The 27,896-nt window shown below is 39.7% G+C and overlaps 4 protein-coding genes across 9 annotated transcripts in view; all 4 read left to right on the forward strand.

Moving 5' to 3' along the window:
- Window positions 1-3,534, forward strand: part of LOC111659723 (phospholipid-transporting ATPase ABCA1-like) — a 41,595-nt gene extending 38,061 nt beyond the window's left edge. For all 4 annotated transcript variants that reach the window (XM_023412733.2, XM_023412734.2, XM_023412735.2 and 1 more), the window contains exons 48-49: window positions 313-556; window positions 653-3,534. In XM_023412733.2, the coding sequence (XP_023268501.1) occupies window positions 313-556; window positions 653-796 (388 nt within the window). In that variant the 3' untranslated portion in view covers window positions 797-3,534. The remainder of the gene's footprint in view (window positions 1-312; window positions 557-652) is intronic.
- A 233-nt stretch (window positions 3,535-3,767) lies between these two features.
- spink4 (serine peptidase inhibitor, Kazal type 4) lies at window positions 3,768-6,108 on the forward strand. Its single transcript, XM_023412728.2, has 4 exons — window positions 3,768-3,914; window positions 4,450-4,481; window positions 4,743-4,855; window positions 5,909-6,108. The coding sequence occupies exons 1-4, from the start codon at window positions 3,863-3,865 to the stop codon at window positions 5,952-5,954; spliced, it is 243 nt and encodes an 80-aa protein (XP_023268496.1). The 5' UTR covers window positions 3,768-3,862; the 3' UTR covers window positions 5,955-6,108.
- Window positions 6,109-6,560: 452 nt separating this feature from the next.
- On the forward strand, window positions 6,561-14,589 carry stra6l (STRA6-like). 2 transcript variants are annotated; one of them, XM_087175738.1, is made up of 18 exons: window positions 6,561-6,786; window positions 7,265-7,337; window positions 7,921-8,021; window positions 8,150-8,280; window positions 8,378-8,498; window positions 8,712-8,757; window positions 8,868-8,993; window positions 9,275-9,345; window positions 9,898-10,006; window positions 10,148-10,301; window positions 10,468-10,543; window positions 10,723-10,804; window positions 11,464-11,512; window positions 12,123-12,240; window positions 12,354-12,473; window positions 12,854-13,017; window positions 13,509-13,567; window positions 13,880-14,139. In XM_087175738.1, exons 1-18 carry the CDS (start codon window positions 6,761-6,763, stop codon window positions 13,889-13,891), a joined length of 1,638 nt encoding a protein of 545 aa, XP_087031864.1. In that variant the 5' UTR covers window positions 6,561-6,760; the 3' UTR covers window positions 13,892-14,139. The 2 variants fall into 2 exon arrangements, with proteins under 2 accessions (XP_087031864.1, XP_023268440.1); XM_023412672.2 differs by having other exon boundaries at window positions 6,564-6,786; window positions 13,509-13,652; window positions 13,880-14,589.
- Window positions 14,590-15,117: 528 nt separating this feature from the next.
- Window positions 15,118-27,759, forward strand: tdrd7a (tudor domain containing 7 a). Of its 2 annotated transcripts, none has more exons than XM_087175722.1 (22): window positions 15,118-15,136; window positions 16,096-16,313; window positions 16,503-16,647; window positions 16,921-17,035; window positions 17,232-17,324; window positions 17,608-17,645; window positions 18,274-18,314; window positions 18,671-18,841; window positions 19,349-20,116; window positions 20,464-20,660; window positions 21,211-21,403; window positions 21,713-21,824; window positions 22,005-22,216; window positions 22,558-22,692; window positions 23,570-23,653; window positions 23,744-23,878; window positions 24,075-24,185; window positions 24,674-24,854; window positions 25,048-25,217; window positions 25,602-25,795; window positions 26,340-26,500; window positions 26,843-27,759. In XM_087175722.1, the coding sequence occupies exons 2-22, from the start codon at window positions 16,110-16,112 to the stop codon at window positions 27,073-27,075; spliced, it is 3,693 nt and encodes a 1,230-aa protein (XP_087031848.1). In that variant the 5' UTR covers window positions 15,118-15,136; window positions 16,096-16,109; the 3' UTR covers window positions 27,076-27,759. The 2 variants fall into 2 exon arrangements, with proteins under 2 accessions (XP_087031848.1, XP_087031847.1); XM_087175721.1 differs by lacking the exon at window positions 15,118-15,136 and having other exon boundaries at window positions 16,110-16,313; window positions 19,349-19,775; window positions 19,830-20,116.
- The last annotated feature ends 137 nt before the right edge of the window (window positions 27,760-27,896 follow it).

Here is a 27,896-nt window from a genome sequence, read left to right on the forward strand (position 1 = left end):
TCTAGATACAGAGATATTTTTCAGTTTTTTGTTAAGTGCTTTTGTGTTTAAAGCACATAAACATGCAGCAGTTCAAGTATTTATGGAGCCCACAAGAATGATGTGAATAAAAAGAAGAAGGGTGCCACGTGCAAGAGAAAAGATAAATGCCACATTAGACAGACATTGCTGAGACTTATCAAAGATTTATGATGCAAAAATATCACAAGTGAAAGTCAAGCACCAAGAAATGTCATGAGAAAATAAAAAACAAAAAAACAGTTATCTTCATTTTCCAGTTTGGTGAAATACCCTTCTTTTCTGTCTTATCAGGTTTGGTGATGGCTACACCATCATCTTGCGGGTGGCGGGGCCAGACCCAGACCTTCGGCCAGTGATGGAGTTCATTGAGCGGGAGCTGCCAGGCAGCACACTGAAGGAGAAACACCGCAACATGCTGCAGTACCAGCTGCCCTCATCCCTTACCTCCCTCGCCCGCATCTTCTCCCTGCTCTCCAAGAACAAGGAGGCGCTCAGCATAGAGGACTACTCAGTCTCTCAGACCACTCTAGACCAAGTAAGCAAATGTACCCAAGGCTCTGACCATAATTGGGTTTCATCTTCAACTTAAGCAAAGAGTAATTTCCTTTTCCTCCTCTTTTCCCCCCTGCAGGTGTTTGTAAATTTCGCCAAGGACCAAAGTGACGAGGACCATTTGAAAGACGTCCATCTGAGCAAGCGAGATGCTGTGGTAGTGGACTTTTCCCAGCTAAACTCCTTCCTCACGGACAACAAGACAAGGGAGAGTTGCGTCTGATTCCACAACATACCATCAGTGGGAGTTGTTATGCTTCACCCACCCTCCCCCGACCCCAGAAAATATGGACCACTAACCTGAGGGGGAGACGAACTATGTTCATTTTTTTTTTTATTTCTATTTTTTAGTCTTTTTTAATTGTTATCATTTCTCAGTGGACCTGCACTTAAGCGCACAGCCTCTTGAAAAGGCAGAGACTGCAGGTTTCGTGACAGACACTGAAACAATGAAAACTCAATGCAAATCAATGCAAGACATATATAAATTTATTTAAGATGAGAAGATATTCCTGTGAAGGTTGGAGACTGGTGCTTCTCCTTCACTGGGTGGACAGAGAGAAAGAAAAAGACTCAGAACACTTGAAGCTACAGCAGGATTATAATGCTGTGTTAGACTGGAAAATGGACAAGGCATCGGGGATGATAGAAAGAAATATCTCTAGTTTTTAATCCCCAATCCTAGAAGTAGTTAGCAGTAGTCAGTGGGGCTGTGTACGTGCTACTCTGTATCGTGAAATCACGGCAGCATAAAACAAACAACCAAGTTTGGATCATTCACTGCCAACTGCTAAAAGATGGACTGACTGACTACTTTTTTATTCAGGGTCAAACTTCTCTCAATCTCACTTCGTTACCAAGCGCAGTTGTTTTGTAATGGAAGTGATCTTATAAAAGCATTTTCAATCCAAGTGATTTCAGTCAGAAACATGCTATCATGCAAGATATTAATTTTTACTAATTAGATTTTTTTAAGATAACTTAATTCTACTTGACGAATATAACCTCTGTGAAGTTTTTTTTTTCCTTTTTTTGGATAACAATTAAGATTGATAACCAAGTTGTCTCTTTTATTTGTTGTTCTTGGTGTCCTTGACATTGTCCAGCACAGTGCCTATACTGTATCATGGTGGAGAGAGGAATCTGAGCACTCCATCAAACACAACAATGTATGTAGGCTGCCAAGGAATGTATAAGACAGATACCAACAGACATCAAAGCACAAAAAGGAGCTTTTTGTTGAGATGATGAATGAAAACATTTTTTTTGGGGGGGGGGGGGGGGATCTGTGTTCTTTAAAACAAAACAAACAAAAAAAAAACATGTGGTTGCTTGATGTCTGTACAAGATGTACAGTCTCCTGTACTGGCTTGTTGTTCCTCGCCCCGTCCTCTGTAAGCGGAACTGAGGGCTAATCAAAGCGGACACAAGAAAGCCAAAGATTGCTGAAGAGTTTTCGAAAGTTCATTGGACATGTATGTTGCATGCTTCCCACTGGCGAACACACCTTGACTATCAGCACTTCTATGTGTGTGTGCCAAAGCATGCCGTCAGATCAGCTTGTAAAGGACTGAACTCTGCTTCACTGTTGTTGGATTACTGGCGCATATATATACATGTGGAGTCTACATCCAAATCCTGTTGTAAAAAATGTGATATTGATGGAAGATGGAAATGTTCTTGCAGCTAATTCTGTAGCTCCCATACAAGGGGAGGGGTCAGTTTCACAGCTACTGTGCTTGTATGGGATCTAAAGTTGGCACCTCTTCCAGTAACATATGCTTTTAGACATATGAGCTGTGTGAGGGCATGATGAGAGTGTTTCAGACCTGAGCCAGTGGCGATGTGGATATTATGTACAGTAGCAATTGTGTGATGTCAAGTAAAAAAAAATGTTACCAGTGGAGTGAACAAAAAGTATCTGTGCCAAAATGGAACTGAATATGTATCTTTAATCAACCAGCATAATCTTGAGGAGGCAACTGTTTTGTGAAGTTTAAGTTGTGCTTTCATTTCAGTGTTTTTTTTTTTTTTTTTTTTCTATCAGCTCACTTACAGTAATCCTCCTCTTTTCATTTTCAGCAGCTCAAAACTTAAAGCACATATTATGTGATACATGTGCTCTGTCATTCAGTCTTCATTAGACTACATGTTGTTTCTATCTTCGAGTGTTGTTGCCAAATTCTAATCTTTCTGTCAGTTCACATTAATACGCTGCCACAGTGAAGTTAACTGTACTGTCAGTAACTCAGATTTTACACATGAGGTTGAGATACATATTATGTTTCCAGAGCTAGTCAAAAAGCCAGACTACACATAAACAGGGACCACGTCAATTAGAGTTGTGCTTGCAAGGCTTTATATTCCAAAAAAATCATTATATCCAGGGTTTAAAATGATGACATATTGTTACTAAGGGTGCTCCATGTCATACAAAATCTTGGAAGGGGTTTCCATTATCTCTGGGATCTAATAACTTGTGTGGCTTCAGGCTTACCCTGATACCAACACTGAGGGTTTGAGCCAAAACCCACCTAACCCTTCTGTTAAATGTGAGCACTTTACAGGCTTAACAGCCTTTTGTTTCAGACATGTAGAGGTAGGGATTTGGGTACATGGCAAGAAGACATTTAAAAAGCAAATCTCTGCACTGGAACACAGACATGATTCAGACAAATCGATGCTACACCACTGCATTAAAAGATTTGTTTGAAACTGGAAACAGAGAATGAAGGATTACATGTGATTGAGAGAAACGAGTGAAATGAGTAAAAAGTAGAGACAGTAGTGAGATAAAGAGAGAAATGCAGAACAGTACAAAGGTGGTGATTTCTTTCTCTTTTTGTGGTCTATATTATTATTTGTTTACATTTTTAAGTATTAAACAACAGTTTCAGTCTGTTACCCATTGTGTATAGCTACTCTTTACATTAATAAATAAAAAGATTCATACATTTTGAATGATGACTCCTTATTTGATCATTTTTGTGCCCTAGTAGTTTTGTGTAGTTGAGTGCTAGATACAAAAAAAAAAGGCTAATGTGGGCTTGTCTAATGGAAGTTTGTAGCTACTGACTGAACAAAGGATATGTTTACGGTATGTTTGGGCGTGTGTGTTAATGTGTGCTGATGACTATGAGTTTCTAGATTGTGCATGCGATTGTGTGTCTATTTTCACCTGCTGCGTTCCCACGTGCGCACACACCCCCCCACACACAGTTATATCGCCAGTGAAAAAGAGACACACTCAGAGGTTCCTGTCACTCTGAGTTATTCATCCACCAACATCATGATTGGAAGAGCTGCTCTCCTGGGACTCCTGCTTATTTGTGTGGCTGCAGGTAACACTCCATTTGAAGTATTTTTGCCTTCTAGTTTGACTAAAATCTTTTGTCTATCGACAACTTTTGAGCGATTTCTGTTTAGATGCCATAGAATGAAACAAACAGAGCTTATAAAAAGTATTTACACCGACAGGAAATTTTCTTGTTTTATTATCTTACAGTGTTGAACCAAAGTAAGCAGATAAAATAGGAATATACATGTTTGCATACTTTGTATAAGCACTGTAAAATGTATTATGTATTGACAATCAGGATTATCACACATGTAAAAACATATGTCAGTATTTTATAGTAGGCACTCAAATACTCTTATGTTTTTATAGTATATTTTTATTAATAGATTAGATATATCGATATCAGGGACTATAAAAGAATATGCCACAGAGACACTCATGTAATTCAAGTCTGCATGTGTGTTGCCAGTTTTGCACACCAGTGATATTTTTCCGTATAAGGTGGGTTGTTTATGAGGTATGAGGTTAATTATTTATACATTTATGGTTTTATAAGTCATGTGCTTTTTTTTTCACAGACGCAGAGGAGATGTCAGAGGTCATGAGAAAGGTGACAAACATATCTTAGATGAAAAAAACCTGACTTACACAGTGTGTGCATAGCACTGTCTTTTGTCTCACTGTGTGTGTCTGTGTGTGCATGTGTCTAACAGAAGAAAAATATGAGAAAATTTCATTTTAACTTATTTCAGTATTTTGATGTGAATTGTTTTAGTGAAGCTACAGTGCTATGGGGATCATTTAAACCTGTTTCAACCAAAAACCCTTCTATCAGAGCAGAATATTGTTGTAATATTCAACTGTCTGGCAGCCGTCTTGTCCCAACATGAAGGAGATTGTGGCGTGTCCTCTGAACCTTGCTCCTGTGTGTGGCAGCGATGGGAACACCTATGCCAACGAGTGCACCCTGTGCGCCCAGAGACAGTGAGTACACACAGCTGCTCCTCTCTCATGGCATTCACACAACACCCAAGTTGACTTTGTGGAGGACAAGGTGCTTAAGTCGCCATCTGGTGGTGAAAAAAAAAAATCTAAAGACTTGAGTCACAGAACTGAACTCTGACTGACAGCAGCTGACTCATATGACTGGAAGATTTCAAATTTGGCCTATTATTCATGTTTTGGTTTATGGGCGATGAGTGAGTGGTCATCAGTCTTTACTGGAAATAACAGTCACATCCTTGTAGAGTGACAAAAATACTGGCAAAACAGTTGTACATACTTTTCAGTTAAATCTAGCGATGGATGGTTCAACAAGAGTCTATAGCTGACTGAATTTTCTTTTGTCAAGTATAGCTCTTGCTGATGTCATGTCAGGGGCTGAACTCCTTTTAAAGTGTCTTTATCTTTGTCTCTTGATATTCTCTCTTAACCTTCTAACAGTCAACAGTATTAATAAGAGACTACAGCAGTCTGCAGCCATGTTAGCAGCTCTGAGATGATACGAGCACAGAAGTGCTTTGAGCTTAATGCTCACATGAGCATGGCAACATGCTTACAATGACAATATTAACATCCTAATCTTTAACAGGTGTAGTGTATATCATGTTCAACATCTAAGTTTAGCATTGTAACATGCTAATATCTGGTGTTTGGTCATAAAGTGTAGTATTTGACAAATTCAAATTTGACCTAATCAGTCCTAGATGAAAAGTGAGGGGATTGCCAAAGGTATTACAATTTATCATGGGGGGGGGGGGGTCTGTGTCAAATTTTGCGCCAGTCCATGGTTTACAGACCATCTGACATTACCATCCATAAAGTCATGCTGGGAGTGTGGCTAAATAGCATTACTGATGGCTTTTATCTCTTTATCCATCCCTCTACTATCAGTTCCTCGACTTTACCTCAGACACAATGAGCTTGTATGAGGTGGGATTTCCCAAAAGAGCCTCCTGGCTTCACTTTTTGCACCTACACTGAGCTGAGCTCAACAGAATAAGTCACAGCCACGTAACGCTACGATTCTCTCTGCAGAATCACCAAGATGGACATTTTGATAACCAAGGAGGAAAGCTGCTGAGCTGCACAGGCAGTGATGTCACCACCAAAGTGACCAATCAAGATTGGATAATGTGTCCAACATGGATCTTTGAAATAACAGCTGGATCACAGCTGTTCTAAATGTTTTTGATTAAATGCCTTGAGTAATAAATGTCAATCAGCTGTAAGCATCATCCTTGTCGTATTGTGGTACTTTTTTTAATCAATAAAACCCAAATCTCAGGAAAAGTATAACATCAATAAGACTGGATCATGTATAAAGAAGAAGTAAAACAGATGCTATATATACAAATAGATTTTTTTTTTTTAAAGTCAGGCCAGTAAATTTAGTTTTTACGATGAAACTGATACCAGGAGAAAGGAAGAGAAAGGAGAGGTGATGTGGTGATTACTGTAACACAGTCTGAGAGACATTCCTTTGTAAAGTGCAGGCAGGAGGTGAATGATCGGCTGGTTATCTCTATGGGCAAGCTAATTGTTTACACTTCTTATACTGAGTAACACAGTAGTCAATAATGTTTGTGTTTGTGTGTGTGTGTGTATGTGTGTGTGTGTGTGTGTGTGTGTGTGGTAGTGATATAGACAAACAGAGAGTGTGAGAGCAAATGTGTTGGCAAAAGAAGAAAGGGGCAGAAGACACATATGCACACACATGTGAAGAGAGGACATAAAACAGTGTTGTATTCTGAGGTCAAAAGTCATACGTGTGAGTCACATGGTTGAAACCAGGAAACGGAGAAGAGGTATCAATCCAAAGTCACTTCCTTTATCTTTACAGTAGAGCAGAAAGAAGGCTTTTAGGCTTCAGTGAACTGACCAACAAGGATGATCAGAAACCGAGTGGAACATGAGTAAGTACAGACTGTAAATACTCTGCTCATCGCCGCTAACATTATGATGCTTCTCTTTACTTTGTTACTCTCAGCTGTCAGTCGGCTGTGGTATTGTTAGGTACAGTTTGGGATTAACAACCTGCTTCCAGCAGTTCTGAGTCAAGACAGAGGAAAAGCAAACCTGAAACTGAAATTATGGCAATGGAAGGATTACATCAATAGAGCATTATGAGCTCATATTCTTAAATGTTAATGATTTGCAGATTGCATAAACATGCATTCGTCTGTTCTGATGTCCACGTGTGTGCAGTTGTTATCTTTTGTGTAGTTCAGTTTAGTTAAGTTTAGTCTTGTTCAGGTCAGGTCATGATGGAGCTCTGTTCCATTCAGGTCCATCTGGTCCATCCCATTCGATTTCATTTTGTTACCCTCTTTTCTGCTTTGAATCCTCCCAACATTATCTTACATCATGTTCATATTGTCATTGTTTCTCCAGGGTCTTCACAGTTCAGGACTGTCAAAATGGAATCTCTATAGATCTCTTCCTGCACCTGTCTATCATACCAGCAGTAAGTTGTCCATCCATTTAACCTGCAGTATGAACTTAAAGAATAGAATAAAAAGCTGACTTACTTCTCTTACAACAGTGAGAACTGGCATTTTGTTATGTTTACCATACACCGAAGTGAACATCAAGGCAAGTTGTTTATCAGCCAAAATCACAAGTTTGTCAGTTCGCTTTTCAACCTGTAAAGCAAAGGACATCTATCTGTCTCTCAGTTTAGCTAAGGAAGAACTTCCAAAGAAAAGATTTGTAGCAAAGCTGGAAAATTGTGGGTATAAAGAACAACAGAATTACTGTATATAACACCAAGAACACCAAGAACTGCAACATAAACTGCAGTAGCAGAATACTACAGTTTGTTTATTATGACAGCAGGTACGGCAGTTTGATCAAGAAAACTTTGATAGGCCACTTACATGACTGTTGATACACACAGACCTTCTTTTTCCTCTTCCTCTGTAACATACAATATATGTCAACTTATTTCTACTGTCACACAGAGTTGCAGCAATGCAAACAAAATATTTTTCCAATAGATTTGTTGATGTGTTGATTTATATATTATGTATTGATTTATTGTTTTCCAGGTGTTGATCGTAGGAGTGCTCTCATTCCTCCAGAAAAGAGCCCAGAGACTGGACATCGACCGTAGACTGCCCTTCTTGGGGGGACGTTTTGCCATTGTGGTGTAAGTCTTGTCGGCAACAGCAACAGTAAATATGTCAAGAAGAAGTAGAAGTAACAAACTGCTCGTCAGCCACATCGGCAACATAGCTTTGTTTATGTTTATGACATGTTGTCATTAATGTGCCCTAGGCCTTTGGATACTATAGGCAGCCTCAGTAACCGTTGGTCCTATGGGTTTGCATTTGGTGCGGTGTCCGGCAGCGTCCTGCTGCTCTTCTCTGAGCGTTACATCCCCTTCACGGTCCCACCCTGGGCCAGAGGTACTCCTTCCATTTACAAGTCATATCCAAACATCTTTACTGTACAGTAACAGTAAATACATACTATGATGTCATGTTTCCTGACTGTTCTCCCCAGCTATAGTGTACCTGGTCGGAGCTTTAGAAGTGGGCCTGGTGTATTTCCCTTTCTTTGCCTGTCTGTCGACGTCTTTCAGAGCAGCTGGTGCTGTGCTGGGAATACTCTACTCTCTGTCCTGGTAAACATTCATTCTTGTTATATGTTCAGACATACGATACATAAAACAAAATGTGGATTGGTACTGCAGAAGGTCTCTTATATGATATCACCAGTGGTGCAACATAATAATATCATGTAAACATAAATATTAATAAATCTTTTCGGAACCTTGCAGTAATATAAAAACACATCCAAATTAGGCCTATATAAATGACTTGATGCTTGTTTGTAGGATCATCGTTACAGTCTGGGATACATTCACCTGTCCTGATGGTAAGGTAGGTGACCACTAAACCCATGACAGCTAGTGAACATGTAATGTGCCTGTTAAAGTGTGTCTTCCCGAAAAAATAAATGAATGGATTACACTGTGTGTATGATTTTAAAGATTTTGGGTCCACACCAGAAGATAATTGTCCAGTGGCCCTGCATCCTCTCCCTCGTCTTCCTCTTGGGTCGATTTGTGTACATGCTGGTTAAAGCTATTCGAATACGTCTGCAACTGGAACAGGAGGTGAGCCTTGCTAAAGCACAAAATCTCTGAAGTGATTCTTGTTCGATTTTTGGTATCCTTGGCTGGATGTTCACCCTATGGGAAAATCTGATGATGTAAAGATTACATTTACTGATACATTTTGTTTTCTGTTGCATTTTATTCTCCCTTTTTGCTGTAAACATAAAAGGGCGTATTTTGTTGTAAACATAGGGTCTGCAGTGATCATATAACTTTATGTCCCCTGAATTTTCTGAAAAATAAACTCTGTGTGAGAATGAATCTGCTGAATCTGCTGCCAGGACCCTGAGGAGCTGAATGAGCTACACCAGGTGCAGCATGTTAAAAGACTGCTGAGGAAAACTTCGCACAGGTAGAAGAAACACTCAACCACACATGCACCAATGCTGTTTTTTGTACAACTGGAGATTTACAGTGCTATTGCCTGTTATGACACCCAGTACTTTTGCATGTTTTAATCAGTTTACCATTAATTATGAGCATTTTAATGTGAATAATTTTCATAAACTTACCATAAAATATATTTGTAACAGATTTCAGGCACGATTTGCCATGAATTTCACTATGATTTGAGTAAGATGAATATTTTCAGAAACTGAATTTGAGAAACACACATTGCATTACTTTACTATTGTGTTGCAAGTCAGCTCAGTGTATCCTGAAATTGAAATCCAGTGTGGAGTGTGGTGTGTTCAAGTGCTGCTGGTAGGCTTCAGTGTCCAAGTCAGTTTCTCAACTGCATTGATGATGAGGAGTGTCAAGGCTTGAAATTCGTAATGTCACATAGAAGATGCTACTCAAGCAACATTAAAGATTCCAGATGTTACAGAAATGACCAGGATTCAGATAACACTTGAAAGCAGCGATACACATGGTTGGTGGTTTTGACCTTTCTGTGTTGCAGTAAGCCACTCAGCTGGTTCCAGAGGCGAGTTTATGAGTGGGACCCCTTCTTCAAGTTCCCCAACAGGATCATCGGCACAGTCATTATATCTCTTATAGGCCTATACACAGTAAAGACACAGCAAGACATCTCTTTTAATTCCAAATATCTCAACCATAGGCTTTGTTTCAGAAAATGTTACACAAACAACCTATCTGTGCGTCTGCTTCAGGCACAGTTGTATTCATTTGTTCTTTTGTAATTTCTCTAGATGACTCTAGCAGACTACAGTCTCAGTAATGTGGCTTTTGACCAAATAGACAAGTGGAAGAATACGCTAAAATACCTGGTTACCTCTTGTAACCAGACTGAAGCTCTGGGAGCCATGATACCACAGCTGGAGGAATTCATTGCCGTGGCAAGGAGTGAGTTGGTCTTTAGAATGGTTTACACCAAATCTGTCCTGATCCTTGATTTTGAAAATTTCCAATATAAGAAATAGCCAGAAATTAAAAACAAATAAAGATCGTCAAGATTTCATGAAACACAAATGAAAGTGTCTTATTTATTAAATTTATTTTTTTTTTGCAGAGTCTTGGCTAACTACCACTATCTTTGCAAGTCTCAACTCTGTTGCCTACACTTTCCATGTATTGGCATGTTACAGGTAAGAGATCCTAGAAAAATATGAAACATATCAAAATGTATTGATGTTTTAACATTTCAAAAATGTTAATGTAAAATGTTTGGAAGAATAATGAATATCAGAAAGTAAATAACCTGTTTAGTTTATGTGAATCTAAAGGAATTCTCTACCAGTTATCACATGGTATACTAATGCTATAGGAAACACTTGAAGAGACTGTGGAGAGGACAGAGGGGTTTTATTCCTGAAAAGTTTCACAACCCTAGTTCTGCTGTCAGTGTTGTAAGTAACACACACACACACACACACACACACACACACACACACACACACACAACAAATGGCAGATGATTCCAGAGCAAATCAGATTTCAGCTTGGCACTAAACACTCACAGCTTTCACAAGTGTGACATTGGCCCCAGTTTAACTGTGCTTGCAAGTCAGGATGGGTGTCACTGTCTATGAAAATTTTGGGGCCACATATTGCAAAGTATACAGCCACTGTATCCTACCAGCTCTGCAAAAACACAACATGGTTATCAAAGTTTGGTTCTGGCTCTCAGCCATCTTAACAAAGCTCCCACAGAGGAGAACTGGTTGTGGCTAATTGTCTACACAAAAACAAAACCAGCTCAACCAAACACACATCTGTGAGTGTCCGAACATTTCAAATGAGTGAATGTCCAATCCAATCCAATCCAATCCAGCTTTATTTATAAAGCACTTTAAAAAACAACCAGAAGGTACCAAAGTGCCATTTGACTGTTTCTAATATGTAGAGCATAAACTAAAGATACTCTACACATGAGTATTTTTGTGTGCATCTGTGAACGAACGTTTGCATCTCCTTCTATTTGGCCTCTCATATCATGGCATATATTTAATTCATACACACTTCATACCAAAAATACACAAACAATTTTTCTCATTGATTTTCACAGGCTTCCATTGCGAGATACTCTGGATGGCAAATAGCGTTTACACTGTGGGGTGAGCTTTTCATCACAAGAACAACTGACATGTACAGTGCGTCTCCAAAACAAAAAACAAAGCAGCTGATGTAAACTACATCAGGACATCCTCGATTTGTGTTGTGGGACCCAAACCAAAGTTTTTTTTTCATGTAGTTCCACAAATGACACCAGCACCAAGATTTAGTCATGAGAGAAAATGAGTAGTATCTATGCCTTTGACCAAACCCACATAAAGGAAGGAAAACAAAGCAATATCTGTCTGAAAAGACAGTGATTAATTGTAATTTATTGGATTATTTTGTCGTGAAATTTATGAAAAATATACAGTAAATTGACCTTAAGCATCATACAGGCAGCTTCACTCCAAAATACTATTATTTGAGGCAAAAGATCTGCAGATTTCTATCATTTAATGTGTAAATTTGAATGCAGTGAAAAGTTTGACTGAATCATTTTATTTATTCTGATGTTTTTTAGGATTCAGGGAAACCTCCTAACATGAATATGCATCATTTTTTTTCTAATTACATAAAATACGATTGTACATTTATTCTTTTTCGCATTTTGCGTGATAAAATGTCAGATGTGTGAAATAATTGCATGACCCTTTTTCTTTTATTTCTTAGGTTATCTGATTGTTCATTTTGTCCACTTCCTGTTTGCCCTGCTCTTGGTCTATGGGCTGGTTCTTCCTGTACAGCATGGAAAAGTACTTAGCATGCTCACTAACCTGGGAATCATCATGTAAGGCTGCGGTCGCTGTAGTTGTTGATGTATGATAGCATATGAATGAATGGTTAGATTGAAAGACTGACACAGTGACTGATTGATTTGTGCTTTTATCGTGTGTCTCTCAGTCTGACCATCAGTTTAGTGATCGGCCTGGTGATTTTCCAGATAGCTCTGGTTCAGATCTTCTTCCTGCAGGACAAACTATCTCCTACAGATAAACAAAAGCCTCTGGCTCTCAACAACAGGTTGGTATATTTCAGTATATATATTAAGTGTGGGCCATAAAACCATCAGATCGACACTGAACTAAACCCTGATCCTCTATTTGTGAGCAAACACTGAAACTGTTGAAATGGAAGTGGTGGTGACAGAATAGTAGAAAAATCAATAATATTAGTAAATTATTAGCTGTGTAATGTGGACGTGAGGACATTATGTGATGGTGAAGTTATAAAACTTGCATTTACTCACTTACTCAATAGTTTAAGGTGGCTTCATACTTGCTGGAACAGGCAGATTGTGTGATGGCATTTTACAGTGTGTTTCAGAACAAGTGAATATGATTCAAAGTAAATGTACAGTACAGTAGCTGAAGATCACAGTGTCCCCTCCCTCTCCTCTTCAGGAAGGCGTTCCACTGCTTCAACTACTTCTTCTTTTTCTACAACGTTGTGATGGGGATCAGCAACTGCATCTTTAGGTTGCTCTGCAGCATGGTTGTAGGAACATGGCTGGTTTCCCGCATAGACCGGACCATCATGCAGAGAGGATATGAAAACATGGACGCCGGTGAGTCTAAATTCAATCGAAAACATGTGCAAGACAAAATAAAACACTCGATCAGCTGCTTGCATCCAGAACGACTTCCATGTGATGGCAGCATTTCACAAAGCGTCAGCACACTGTGTATCTCAAGACAAGAACAGGAAGTTATTGTGATAACTGTCAAAAAACGACATCTGGAATACTGAGCTCAGAAATATGTCAGAGAAAGTTCACATAAACCAGCAGGTATTTATAAGTGTATCACTGTTGTATTAGTTTCGCACCAGGACTAGTAACCTCTGTCATCATTGTTGATCTTGAGAAGTAAGCGTGTGAAAAGCTATGGGTTGTAGCATATAATTCATATTTAATATACATCAAAATAATTAGAATAAAAATGAAATAAATAAACAAAATTACAATAATATAGCCTATATAAAATGTATATGCTGTAAATGCTGCGCTCTTTCTCATATAAGGTGAGTGGATCTAACAGTATTTCCCACCTGTTCCAGGCTACAGCACTTGGATTGGCATGATCTTTGCTGACCACTATCATAGCAATCCAGTCATGGTGTGTTTCTGCCAATTGCTGATCTCCAATAAGCTGGAGAGAGACACAGCATCTACATACTCCACATTCAGCAACATGCCATCTGGTCGGTAGTGTGTGTGTGTGTATGTGTGTGTGATGGTGTCTGTAGTTCTGGCATGTAAAATCCGCTAAATATATAGCCTACTTATTCCACCTGATTGCTATCTATGACACACTAAGCTTGTGACCAAACTAGTACCCTCCATAAAATGAATTTATTGCATTTGTTTAGCTAATTTTCTCTTCTTTTTGCTTCATTTAAAGTTTAATGACTTTTAACTTTTTTTGCAGAACCCCTTGTGAAAAGCAAGGCCAGGAGGCGCTGGATGTTGTGTCATACTTTACTGAGAAACCCTCATCTGATTCTGCTCAGAAAGCAACACCTCTCCTCATCTTCTTCATTACAGACATCATCCTCTCCCCAGTTAGACATAGCAGTGAAGGCGTGGGCCATGGCCTCACGAACGCAGAGTTGCCAAGCAGCACCACAGTCACTACCAGAGATCATAGTCACACCAGCAGAGGACTGTTAAATAAAACATTAAAATTGATTGTGATCTTGTTAAAAAATATGGTTTTTGAATCCAGTATTGTATATTTGCCCATTAGTGGTGCATCTCCTTGTTGTAAAGGGAGTACTGTGCTGTTTTCAATTAATGATACCACCGATTGATTATACGCAGTTTAAAGGGTTTAATAAGTGTGTTGTCTACAATACCTAAGCTTTTATTTACTCTTGTCTCAAGAGTTCACATGTCTGTTCATGCCCTGCAAGCCTGCCATTGAGTGGTTAGAACCAAAGTGTCTGCTGAAAAACCCTGAGTTTAGTCAAATTTAAACTGTTGTTCTGTATATAGACATAGTCAGAGTTAAATGTGAACCTTTGTACATAATTGCAATAATGCATGCAACATCTATTCTAGAAATGGGTTTGTGGTGCACCACAGCTTTCCATTTCTTTTTGTTATAATGTTCATTTTATTAAAATCATGTGAGCTACACTGTACAGCTATTATTACTTTCATTCTAGGTTGTGTTATAAATTCTAACTGGGTATGAACCTTTATGCATAGCTGCTGTATTAAACCATTAAACCATATAGCCCTACTGTATATAGCATTAAACATTTGCTTTATGGTGATCATACAATTTGTAGAGAACCAACTTATGCAAGGTTCTACTTTGCACTTGTAAATATGGCTTTGCTGCACTTACAATACTTTCGGTACAATACTTTCAATTGTAAATAAAAACAAAATGGTAAAAGTGACATTGGGCATCAAGGTGATATTAATCAATGTTTTGAAGATATCGCCAGCTTTTCTACATCAATATCAACATTCACCTAGCCATATTTGTTCTTGTTCCGATAACTTGTACGGTCTAAAATTTCTGGTAGTACTTAAGCACAGCAAAAATAAATAATAAACAAACAAATAAATCATATATTGTCGAAGTGACCTTTGACCCTGTGGGCGTGAACGTACCCCTGAGTTTGAATTCGGCGAAAGAAGATTCAGGAAAGTCTGGCGAGCAATTTAAAATTACAGGTAAACTATGAAAATACCACAATATGTCAAACATTTTCGATCTAATGTTTTCCCCGTCGCCAATGATTGCTGTTGCTTCGTACGAGGACAACTGTTGGTCAAGAATAACAAAATTTATTTTGGCTAACAGCAAACGAACCAGCACGCGCTAACAGTTAGCCGTTAGCCAACGCCACATTGTTCATCGTTAACTTCCATCAAGACAGTTTAGCGGGTAGAAGTCCTCTGTTTAACAAGGCCAGTGGACCTGTGAGGCTTGAGATCAGCTTAACATCACATAGAAGCTAGATCTACAAATCTTAGGCACTTGGATGTAGACACACTTAATCACGTGTCATGTTGTATCGGTCGTTAATGCCTAAACTCATAAATTTATTGTTTGAGAATCTGAAATCTAGGATGACGGGCACAGCTCTGGTTTGTTCCAGCGCATTTTGCTAACTTGAGGAGGGGCTCCATTGTTGCGGACTACAAAATTTGTCATTAAATACTAGTCGCCATCAAGCAGGATTAAACTAAAATCGCTGGAGTAAATAAGTATAAACACGTTTTTCATTATCAGGTATGTCCGTTGCAGGTTTCATCATGTCACAGATACTGCTCACTTTCTACATGATTTTAAAATTCCTAAACAATGTTCAGGTCTCATATGTATGTGCTGTACTCAACAAACTGTAAAGCATTACCCCAAATTCTTATACAATGTGGACTCAAATCTGCTGGTTTTTTGTTATATTGCCTTTGTCTCTTGGTATCTTCAAAAGTCATGAGAAACATAGCTCTTATAGGCTGGCCCCAACTTTGACAGAAATACAAGAGAACCCAGTGACAAAACAACACATTTTTATGGAAACCTTTTGTGTAAAAATTATGGCAATCACCCACTCAGGGGTTTCTGATGTAATTGTACATTTCTCACCTTGATGATTTTTTTTATTTCTGTGTTTCTGTTTCAATGTGTATTTACCAGAATGGCAGACAGTGAGTCTATAAAGAAAATGCTGAGGTCTGTTCTTCAGTCCAGCAAGGCAGGTGTGTCTATTAACAGCCTTCAGTCAGAGTACCGGTCACTGTGCGGAGAGTTCATCCCGTTAAAGAAGCTGGGCTACTCAAAACTGGAGGAGTACCTCAGAAATATCCCCTCTGTGGTGCGGTTGGAGTACCGGATGGGTGAGGTGAGGGCTGACCTCATATATTTTTGCATCCTTATACTACTGCCTTAGGTCAGCTAGCATCAGCACAAATTGGAGAAACTCAAAAGTGCTGTTTGTAGATCAGCTAATTTAGCAAAATCCTAAGCAGTGTTGTCACTTTTTCCAGGCAATGCATGTGTCTATAAGTGTAACGATGAATCTACTCTGCAGTTGAAATGCTTTGCTGCAGTGTGCCAAGAGACGGCCCACATTGCTGAACTGGTGGCCAGGCAGAAGAGCTCCAAGAAATCTGGTCACTCACAAGTCATCAACTGCAAGATGAGATTCAAACCTTTCAACCCCTACATGCTCAATGGTAGGAGACACTTGTTACAAGGAAAACATGACTTTGTTTCATAAAGCAAGACTCTATCTCTGCAAATACCATTATATTAAGAGAGTAGCAACAATATTAAAGAGTCTCTGTCCCAGGTGAAATGTAGATTAGGGTCACGAGAAGGAATGAGAGGCAATAGCATGAACCTCCAAATTCCCTCTTGGTGATTCCTCATCATTCATCAACACATTACTCTGTTTTCCAGCTCTCATAATCTAACTTGATCTATTATCCCTCTTTTCACGCATTCAGTGAAGCCAAGGTCTTCTCTCCGTCAGCCCTCGGCTGCTGGTTCCTCTAACCGGCAGACAAACCGTTCTCAGCCCCACGGTGGCTACAGAGGGTTCAGTGCATCAGGGGACTACAGGTAGACAGTATCTGTGTTACAGTTTGTGGCCACACTCAAGACTTGGTTGAACAACATTCAAATCCAACGCAGTGACTGCTTTCTGTAATCAAAATGTCCTTTTATAAAGGGGTATTGAGAATTATGTTTGATTTATTCTTCCCTAATTGCTTTGTCTTAAACCAAAGTATTTGCTTGTGTTCTGCCCAAACACCAGGCAGTTGGACCAAAGGTTCAGCTCCATTACACCAGTCGAACACCGACAACCGGCTTCTCAACCAGTTGTGAAACAATGTCCCATGCCTGACAGGTGAACATACTTGATGCCAAAATGCATTGTAATTTCAGTCTCCCACCCACCACTTGCACAACAGTTCACAGATGAGTTTAAAATATCACTGGGATGGGAGGACAGTTTGGGATATGAGGCTGTTATATCAGGCAGTATTATAAATATTATATTGGAATTCACCTTGAGACAAACCTGTATTGGCTTATTCTTCAACTTCGAATTGCAGTAGGACATTTGTGTTGAATGACAGTGTTGCTATGGAAAGCACAATATGCTTAAAGCACCTCTATGTTGCCAACAGGAAGGAGAAGAGCTTGGCAAACTTCCAGAAGCCTAGAGGTATGACGGACCCTCTTGGTTTGTATCTTTATATATTTTAGAACATTTGTACTTTTGAGTAATTTTCATTAAAACAAGGGTTCCAACAATAACACAATTTCAACAATAAGTAGACTTTATTTTTGGGAAATGTATTCTGAATGGCACATTTTAGAATAATCCCTTTTGACATTAATAAAAGCAAAACAATTTAAATACAACATACTTGACCACTGAATACTTCTGTATGACAGTACTGTATAGACTGCATCTCACTGTAGTGGGGGGTTTTGACAGCAGAGTGGCCTGGGATCATAGTAAACAAAGGACCACATATGAATCAGACCTTTTATAGCCAGTAACAACTGATTTAGAAAAAAGTCCTCATCTGTCTGGATAATGATATACTAGATAAGCTTAATTGTCATCTTCACCAGGTACTGTCTGAACAGATTGTTTTACACGTCACTGGGAAAGTAATTGCAGAGCACTGTATAATAATATCATTTGACAACACTGCCAAAACATAAATAAGTTGAAGTATGAGAATCAGATTAACTAACAACCAGTGAAATCAATCTGCTGCAGACTCTTCACTGATATCAGAGCTTGTTAGCATTTATTTCTTCCTCTGCAGTATCTTTCACAGAGAAGCCTCCTGTACAAGCCTCCAGACCCAACCAATCGAAGGTACAGAAAAATCTATCTCTGCTCTATGTGTCTCGTTTCTACTGGAAATCACTGCATGACGTTAGGCAGTACCTTAAGGAGCTGCCAGCCAGGAGTTATACTGAATTCAGTCATTACAAATTGGCTTCTTAAATTAAAAAGAAGACCTAATATGTAAATTGTGTTTTTTTTTTTTTTTTTTGTATATAGCCCCACCCCAATCAGTGATGTCACAGCATTTATTTTTTGTTTATTTTTGTTTGTTTTGTTTTTCTGTGTGTTTATATCATTTATTTATTTGTGATTTAAAAAAACAAACATTGAAAACATCATGGGGACACGCTCGTAGTGATGAATCCTTGTATCTCCCCATGCAGTCTAGTCTGTATGATGTGGTGCTGGTGCAGAGCAGGATAACTCGACTTCTGGAGAAGTATTGCAGTGGACTTTGGATGTCGAAAATTTCAAATGTCTACAGTGAAATGTTCGGTCAGAAGCTCCACCCTCAGGTGCTCATAGACCTCGAAAAATGGACACACATTTGTATGGTGAGACGGTAATTTTTATATGTAAAAACAGCATCAGCATGCTTTTGAAGTTTATAACTACAGTAGCCATACTTATTTTTTTCGGAGAGGAACTTTTTATTCAATTTACAATCAGTTCATTGGGTGTCTGTGTGACTGTGTATATTTAATAAATGGGTACCGTGATTCCTTCGAATCAAATCCAATACATGGTTATTGGGGAAATGCTGTTGTGAAATCAGAGCTTCCATCAGATTTTTAAAAGTGTTTAATAGTTTCACTCTTAAAATAATGTTCCATTTTTTTCTGCACGGGATCATACCATTTAGTTAACTTAAATGCTGGGGAAACAGTTATGGTTGTCCAACATCGGCCAATTTTTTGACAATTTGATCATTCAGAATGAATTCAGAAATTCATCATTTCCATTCAGTCCTTTTTTCAATACACAACCTTCAATTTACAGGAATTAAAAGGAGTCAAAATCTCTTTCCTTCTCCTTGTCTCTTGTTTATCTGGCCTACTTAGGTGGAGCAACCCTCCTGCACCAACCGAGTTGACCGGCTGGTCTACCCTCCTCTGCCTCCCAAGCTTTCTGTTGTCCCTAGTAGTAGCGTCAATGACTCCCCTCCAACATCACCCACCAATTCAAGTGCTAACACTACACAAGTTTCTTCATGTCCCTCAACACCTGAAGAACTCTTCCCTCTCCTCTCTTCCCCTGTTCCTAAACCTAGGCTTTCTCCCAAAAGCCCCTTGGCTCAGCCAACTTTCATTTTTCCTCCACAACCTGTTGCTGCCTCTTCAGGCAAGCTGTTGTCCTCAGTCACGTCGCACAGCCCTGTCCACAACCCAGTTCTTGCTCCACAACTACCCCCACTCGCCAGTTTTGGAGTCAATGCTGTTGGCAGATGTAAAAATAATCACAACTTGACTACAACTACCCACTACCAAAGCACTCGGCCCCCAGCCCCTACATGGACTTCATCAGCCAGTGCTTCTGCTGCAGCTTCCCCCATCCAACCTGGTCCTGACATTTTACCCCTTTTGGAGGTCACCTTTTCCCCGACCTCTGATTCTCCCCCAAAATCTTCTGCTGTCACTTTGTCAGCTGAGGTGCGTCAGAGAATAAAGGAACTTCTGTCCAAGTACAGTCTCGGTTTGTGGGCCCACGCTTTACCTGAACTGTTTATGGACACATACAAGACGCCATTTCCAGAGCATGTTCTGGACAACTTGTCTCTTTTGCTGGATATGTGCACTGTGGAGTACCCCATGCCAGGTAACAAGAACAAGGTAAGTGAATAAGATGAAACTGTGTGTACCAGAGTTAACACAATGTAGAAGTTAAAAGTCACAGTGCTGTGAAGTCACCTTGGAAGATGAATTTTCTTACTCTCACAGTTAACACTCACTCTCTTGCGGTGACAAGTGAACATTGCTCTCAGTCAAGTGATAAGTTGGAATGATGATTGATGTGGAGAAAGCAGGGATTACCTCTAACTGTTCTAATGGTGATTTCTTTTTTACTTTCACCTTTAACTCTCCAGGGACCTCAGGGACGTCCTTCCTGCTTACCCATTTGTTGTTAGATATTTGAATCTATTAATGTGTCTGTCATTTATGTATTTCCCTGTGATCAGGCCATCCTGTATAACGCCAGCAAAACACACATGGAAGCCACAGACAACCAAGAAAGCCAGCAGTTCAGAAGTCAACCCCTACCCTCTGGTCTAAAGGTCCTGGGACCTGTGATTCCTCCCTGTCTGGTTCTTCCCTCAGAGCAGTATCCTTCTGTGCTGATTACTGATGCTAAGAGCAGCAATGCTGTTACTGTAAGGTAGGACACATGTTATTCATGCAATCATGCATTAGTTCACTTTAAATTGTCACTGAAATCAAAAAGTTTTTATGGTGCAATTGTGGTTAACTTTCCAATAAAAAGAAAAAAAACCTTTTAAGAATAATATATAGATTTTGAGGATTTTTCTCATTGCAAAATATGTAAAAAGAGAAATGATTAAAACACGTATCTCTACATGTTTTTCGATCCACCGAGATCATCAAGCAACCAAGTATTTGTCCATATCATACATTTTCTAATATAATCAAAAGTTCGGCTGAATGCAGTTCACCTGTAGATTGTCATTAATTGACATTAACATTTCCTTCTGGCATTTTTCATCTCTTCTTTGTACACAGTTACCACAATCAGGCTTACTAGGATATGCAGAATAAGTTGAGCATCTCAAACAGCATAACTTTATGATTTTGATGCAAAATAAACTGCAACAGTCACATATTTTATTGAGGCGATATCCTGGTTACTGTTTTGAAGCTGCCATGCATTGGTTGAAAAAGCTGGAAAAATAGTTGGTCTGTCTGTTCAGGTATGTCGGTGAGAACTACTCCAATGCCCAGGAGGCCATGGAGGATGCAATGCGCTCTTTCTACATCAAAGACTCCCCCCACCAACATCTGTCTAAACCTGTTGTTGGTCAGCTGGTGGCAGTCAGAGGAGAGGATGGAGATGAGCTGGCCAGGGCTCAGGTCACAGAGGTTATGGCCCCTAACAAAGTTAAGGTAAATCATTACGCTAGTTGATTGTCGCTAGTCGTCAAGTTGTTGGTACTTTGAAAATACTTTTCTGTTAATCAATGCTAAAAAGCTTAATTACACTCACTGTGTTTTAAAATTCTAAACGAAAAATGTGTGTGAATAGTTTTTAAAGGCAGTTCAAGGGTCTATTTGATGTAGACTTTGGTAGATGCATCACCTGAGCTGGGCCTCTTATGACAATCTACAGTTTGTTGGAGGAAGACATCCTGTAGCTGCAGCATGGGTCAGTGTTTCTGCAGCATAAGAGCTTTTGTGTGTGTGTCTGCCTGCCAGGTATACTATGTTGACTATGGCTTTTCTGTGGAGACAAGTCTGAGTAATCTGCTGGAGCTGCACCAGGATTTCCTCCGTCTGCCCTTCCAGGCTACTAATGTTCGACTCGCAGGTACATACAAGATGAGGTTCAGTGTTTGCTCGTCTGATGTTGGTGAAAGATATTACAGCAGCACTCTTTCTGTAAATGAAGGACAAAACATTTACATTTACCAGTATAAGTAAGGGGTCATTAATAGTCCTGCATCTTTTTCCCGCTTCTTCCCATTTTTCTCAATCTTCCTCTTGTCAGGTTTAGAGACTTTCAGCTCCCATCCGCTGGTCCTGTCCTCCCTGGACAAGTTGGCAGTCGCAAAGATACTGCTGATGGAGACATTAGAGCCATGTCAACAGACGGACATGCCTGTAGCAGTGCTGTATGACACTTCGCAGGATGATGACGTCAACATTAACTCCACCTGCCTCAAGACTCTGCAGGACAAGACTATGAACAACCCTTTGACTGTAGGTTTGGTGGAGTTAATCACGTGTAATGGCATGCATAAGACCAAAGAGAGAACCCCCCCCCCCCCCCCCCCCCTTGTTAGGGCAGCAATTTTTTATGTGCCAATTAAATAGCAGCCAGGGGAGGTTTTTATATTTTTACCAGGGCTGCCACTGCGTGGTGCTATTACCGTACCGTACCATTAACATATTAGTCAGGACTGTCCTACAGTAGTATAGGAAGTCTGCAGGTTTTCATCATTTGGAATTAAACCAGCAACTTGTCAGCCCTCAGTGACACATAATTGTGTGTTATCAGTCCCCTTTGTGTTGTCTAACATTACATTTTCTGTTGCCTGTAGGTAAATGTTACCTATCGGGATGTGTGTGTCACAAATGTGTGTGCAGATGGCATCATCCACTGCCAGCTGCCCTCCAGAGGGACAGCAAGACTCAGCAGTTTACTGGAAAAAACAGAGGCCTTCTTCATCTCCCAGGTAAGACAAGACTTCAGATTACACAAATACCAAAAATTTGCCCTTGTACTTATCAGTGTTCAAGAAAATTTCAAGTTTTACAGTAGTAGTATAGTATATAGAATAGCTGCAGTCTAGTTTTCAGATGTCTCTTTCATGTCATGATAACAAACAAGTTTGAATTTACCTAATTTAACGATTTAATCATCATAACTACAGTAAGTTCACTGAATTATACAGCACTTTTCAAAGCAGTTCAGCATGCTTTATAAAAACAGACTCGTAAGTTGGGATCTACAGCTTGTTTGTGTTAAGAGCTGAGCAGACTGAGGCAGACAAACAAGCTTTTACAGTGGTGGAGATGTGATGTGATAAAAGCATGGATGACTTAATCCAAATATTTAGACCAAGAGTAAACACACAGTGAATCAAAAATACAATACTGTAGTTGCAGTTTGGATACATACAAGTTCAAGCCAACTCTGTGATTATCAATGCAATACTGGATTTATTACTGCAGTACTTAAATTACTTCACTGGCTCCTGGTGTTATACAGCATCTGTGTCAAAATTCTACCTGAAATCACTCCGAAAAACATTTCTGACATTTCAGGTTAGGTGGTGGTCTTCTAACCATGTCTCAAATAAAATCAGATCTGTTGAGGGTGAACTGTGCTGTTTTTTTAAGGATAGCCTCTTGCTTAGACTCCATGCTCCTGAATCCTCACCAATCAATGCTGTGACCAGTTTTGGTGTCCAGAGACAGCTTTTGTTTGTGATCAGTGTCTTTTGCCCAGGGTTTTACACATGTAGTGTTTCCCACAGCTGCTGTTTTTGTTGTCATATCCACCTCCAATTTTCTTGTCTTTATAACTGCCGTCATAATTGTTCCTACCAGATGACATCTGAATCCCTGGTATCCAGACCCTTCAGTGGCAAGTTTTGCCTAGCCCGCTACAAAGGAAAGTGGTCCAGAGTGGAGGTAAAGATCAGAATCATAAGAGTATTTTCTTGAGAAGCTTATTTATTTTGGACATTGAATGTATTGGGATATGGTTCCTGTTGTTTTCAGATCACCAACATGTACAGCAACAGAGTGATGGAGATCCTCTACATTGACGTGGGTATCCCAGCGACTGTAGAGGTGACTGATCTCCGAGAGATCCCGCCTCTTTTGCTCAAAGACTTCACCATCATCCCGCCACAGGTCAGTTTTTTGTGTGTTTGACTGAGTGTGGGGGTCTCCAACCAGTCCAACCAATCCAATGGATGGACTAGCATCCATTACCCTGTTCACTGATTTGAACCTTCTGTCTGTACTATTTAAAGGCTCAATCAGCAAAGTATATCCACAAGCTTTGTTTCTAAAGATGCTAATGGTGAACAGTTTTTGATCTGCCCAGGCTATCAAATGCCATCTGGCTGACCTCAAATTTCCAGAGGGAGACTGGAGTCCAGAGGCTGTTCTGTGGGTGAAGGAGGCCGTCCTTGGCTCTCAAGACTGTAAAATGAAGGTAACGTACTTTTACATCTATAACATAAAGCTAAGCACACAGCTAAGTTAAACTTCTGTTATAATCCAAATATACACACTGTGCAAATGAAACTTACAAATAAGGACTGCCTGATAGACAGGAATGTTTACAGGCTGTAGCTTTAACCTCCTAAGACCCGAACTCTTGCATGGCATGCATCTTTAATTTCTCTTTGCTATTTAGGCTGATTGGGACCTGAGAAAAATGATGTCCACATATGAGGACATTAGTTTTAAATTTTGTTTACTGAGTGGCAGTATAATATCCTCATATGTGGTCACCAGGCCATTGTTGAGAAAAAGTTAGTATTGTGGTCTAGAGAATCCAAAATGTGAGGTCCACATATGTGGAGGCCAGGTCCTAGGAGGTTAATGGCTCAGGTTATGAGTTAGCGTCTTCACAGGAGTGTGAAACAGTCCTGCTGACCTCAAGGTCTCACTGACTTTGTATATGTGTGTCTTTGTCAGATCGTGAAATTAGACAAGCACAAAGGGGACTGGCTGGTCTATATGTACCTCTTCATTGGCGCTGTCAGTCAGGAACTGGACAAGAGCATCAACTATCAGCTGGCTCACTCAGAGTTGTGGCAGAAACTCACAACACAGAACAACAACACAATCAAAAGCAGTAACAGCGGCGAGCATACAGGTAATACTAGACAAAGACTTTGAGTTTTGTTTGTTCTCCAAACTGTTCTGTCTTGTGAAATCATAGTATTGAGACAGTGAGACATTTTTTTTGTTGTTATTTGATTTGTGTTTAAGTACACTGACTTTGAACTTAACTGAAACCTCTAAACTCAAGGGTGTTTTGTATGTACCTGTGTTTTCCAATTGCCTAGGTCTCAGTGCTCTAGTGGAGAAGTTGACTCTGAGCAGCTTAGTCCAGAACCCTGTTGTTAAGGCCTCAACCCAGCCTTGTCGCAGAGCAGAGGACCCGTCTCTCATGGACACAGCCACCAAAACTGGGAAGCAGCCCCTTCAAATGCCTCCCTCACTGGCGCTCCCCCAGGTGTGTGGAGGGGGACAAACCTTTTCTAGGGGTTTACTGCTTCAGTGTGTCATTACTTGAATTCAGGCTACTAAATGCCACCATTTTTTATTATTTTATGATTCATCATGTCTTTGTTTGAAGACCTCTCTCCAAGAAAAAGATAACTAAGTCTTTGCTTTGGATGCCTTCACTGTAAGCAGACTCTTACTGGCACTTCATTCTTTGTGCCAGTAGGCTGTAAGGTATTAAAGTTGAATGTAATTCCGTGCTTTCATGTAGCTTGTATATATGAGCAATGTAAATTACATTTTACAGTTTATTGGTCAGCATGTCCAATAAACAGCCAATTCCCATAAGCCATGTGTTGATGTCCACCTCTATTTGCTCCTCCCTTTCTTTCAGCCTGGTCAGAATATTGATGTGTTTGTGCCGGTGGCCTGCCACCCAGGTTACTTTGTGCTGCAGCCATGGCAGGACCTGCATAAGCTGGTGGTGTTGATGGGGGAGATGGTCCTCTATTATAACCGGACGTGGAAGACCAACACGACCACAGACATCCAGAAAGGAGATGTCTGTGCTGCCAAAATAGACAAGAAGTACGTGATTTTAATATATTTGCACCTCATGCAAGACTGATGTGTTGTTAATACACACATGGCTACTGTGTGAGAGTGGGCTTGTCATATTTCTCCATCACAGACATTTCATCATGTGACATACTGGCTGGTCAGCCAGGTAACATCTTTCTTTAAACTCATTATGGTGACCATAAGAAGTCAGTAATGATACGTGAGGGAGCTCAAGGTTACACTGCAAGTGCTTCTTAAACAGTAGATAATCTCATTTGATGTTAGAGCATTTTGTATATTGTAAATCTTCTTGAAACAGTATTAACAGTTATGCGTTATGATATTGCAGTCATGTTAATAGCACTGCTTGTGTAAGGATTTACTTTGACAACATTGTTTGTGAATTAATGCATTATCTTGATTTGTGCTCTGGCATTACTGGTTGTGTAAATCGTGGGGAAATCAGATATCTGTTTTGTGCTGTTGTAAGGAAATGATGAGCAAAATGTAAAACCAACAGGTTGCTATTGTCTGAAGGTTGATGACTCAACTAATGCCTGTCTCTACCTAGTTGGCACCGTGTTCAGGTGAAAGGGATTCTGGCCAATGGGTTGGTGTCTGTCTATGAGCTAGACCACGGCAAACATGAGCTGGTCCGTAGTTATTCCATCAAGCCCCTGATAGAGGAATTCAGACAGCTGCCCTTCCAGGCTATCACTGCACAACTGGCAGGTGAGTTTGATCGTAATTATCTTCATATGGCTGCACTAGTTTTATAGCCATTTAAGTAATGTTATTTATATGTGAGGGATAACGCCACCAAATTCTATTTTGAGGTTAAATATTTTCTACCCTACTCCTCACTACATTATTAGTTATGAATTTCTCAATATTAAAAGAAACTGTCCTCATTTAATGCAAGCAGTCACTGGATGCTTCTGATTTGGTTCTATACTCATTTCAAGCTTGTTTTATTGATACATTGCTATAAAGTAAACTAGTTTAGTTGAATGATAGCCTGACATTCAGTATCAGTCCACACACCAGTTGTTTCTCCTCCTCTTCGTCCTCCAGGTGTGACACACCACCAGTGGTCAGAGGAGGCATCCATGTTGTTCAGAAACCACGTGGAGAAGCGAGCGCTGGTAGCTCACGTGGAGAGTGTGCGGGAGGTGTCAGACGTCAAAGGTGAGCTGTGGGACCACCGGTTGACAGTTTACCTGGTGGACACCACATTGGAGGACAGGGACCTTTGGATTCACAGCATCATGGCTGACATCGGCGGTAACCTGTCTTCAGCAGCCTAGGATGTCTCCTCAAGCACGGTGGGAAATTAATCAGTACGCAAAGCAAACTCTGACTGTAAATGTGTAAATGTATTTTCAAACCAGCTAGTGTTTTGATGGTTCTTTTCATTTCTAAAAACTGTGAAAGTGCTCGGTGAACTTTAGAAGCCAAGCATTTTCACCATTTTCACTATTCTGGATCTTTCTCCCAATCAAAGACTCTAAAGAAGCCCTCTGAACTCTAGGGTCATAGCCAAGGGTCTGAAATTAAGACCGAGGGTATTGTTTTGTTGATCCATTCATTTTCCTGAATTTAAGGACTGAAAAACTGTTGCATTTTCTCAGAGGAGGACAGTATTGAATGCAGTTGAATTCAACATTTGCGGAAGAAGATGGTAAAGACTGCACATCATTAGATGTTACTGTTTGCCAGTCTTATGAATAATCATTTTGAAACAAACTCAACTAACTTTGATTCATCAATACTTTTTGTTCCTTCAAGTTAAGTCACCTGTGTGTTGCACATTTTTTGTAATTTTGTAGTTTGACTCTATCCATCTAATTCGTTTTTGTTTGCTGTGTCTTATGCATGCAATGGTGTGTCTCATTTTGTACTTACTTTTGTGTAAATAATATACATGTTTTTACATTAATCCAACTTTAATAACTTCATTACATCTGTGTAGTTGTTATAACTTCACTGATTGAAACACCTTGGTTTATATTATCTTGTGTTACTTGACTAAAAGAATAAGTTGTAATATTTCTAGTGTTGTTTCAACATAAGAAGCTGTTCACACAGATTAATTCTATTAAAACTTGAAGCCAAATGAGGATGTGCT

The sequence above is a fragment of the Seriola lalandi genome, unplaced genomic scaffold (genome assembly GCF_002814215.2).
Source record: "Seriola lalandi dorsalis isolate HSWRI2012SDOR001 ecotype SW California unplaced genomic scaffold, Sedor1 jcf7180002054486, whole genome shotgun sequence".
Lineage (NCBI taxonomy): Eukaryota > Metazoa > Chordata > Actinopteri > Carangiformes > Carangidae > Seriola > Seriola lalandi.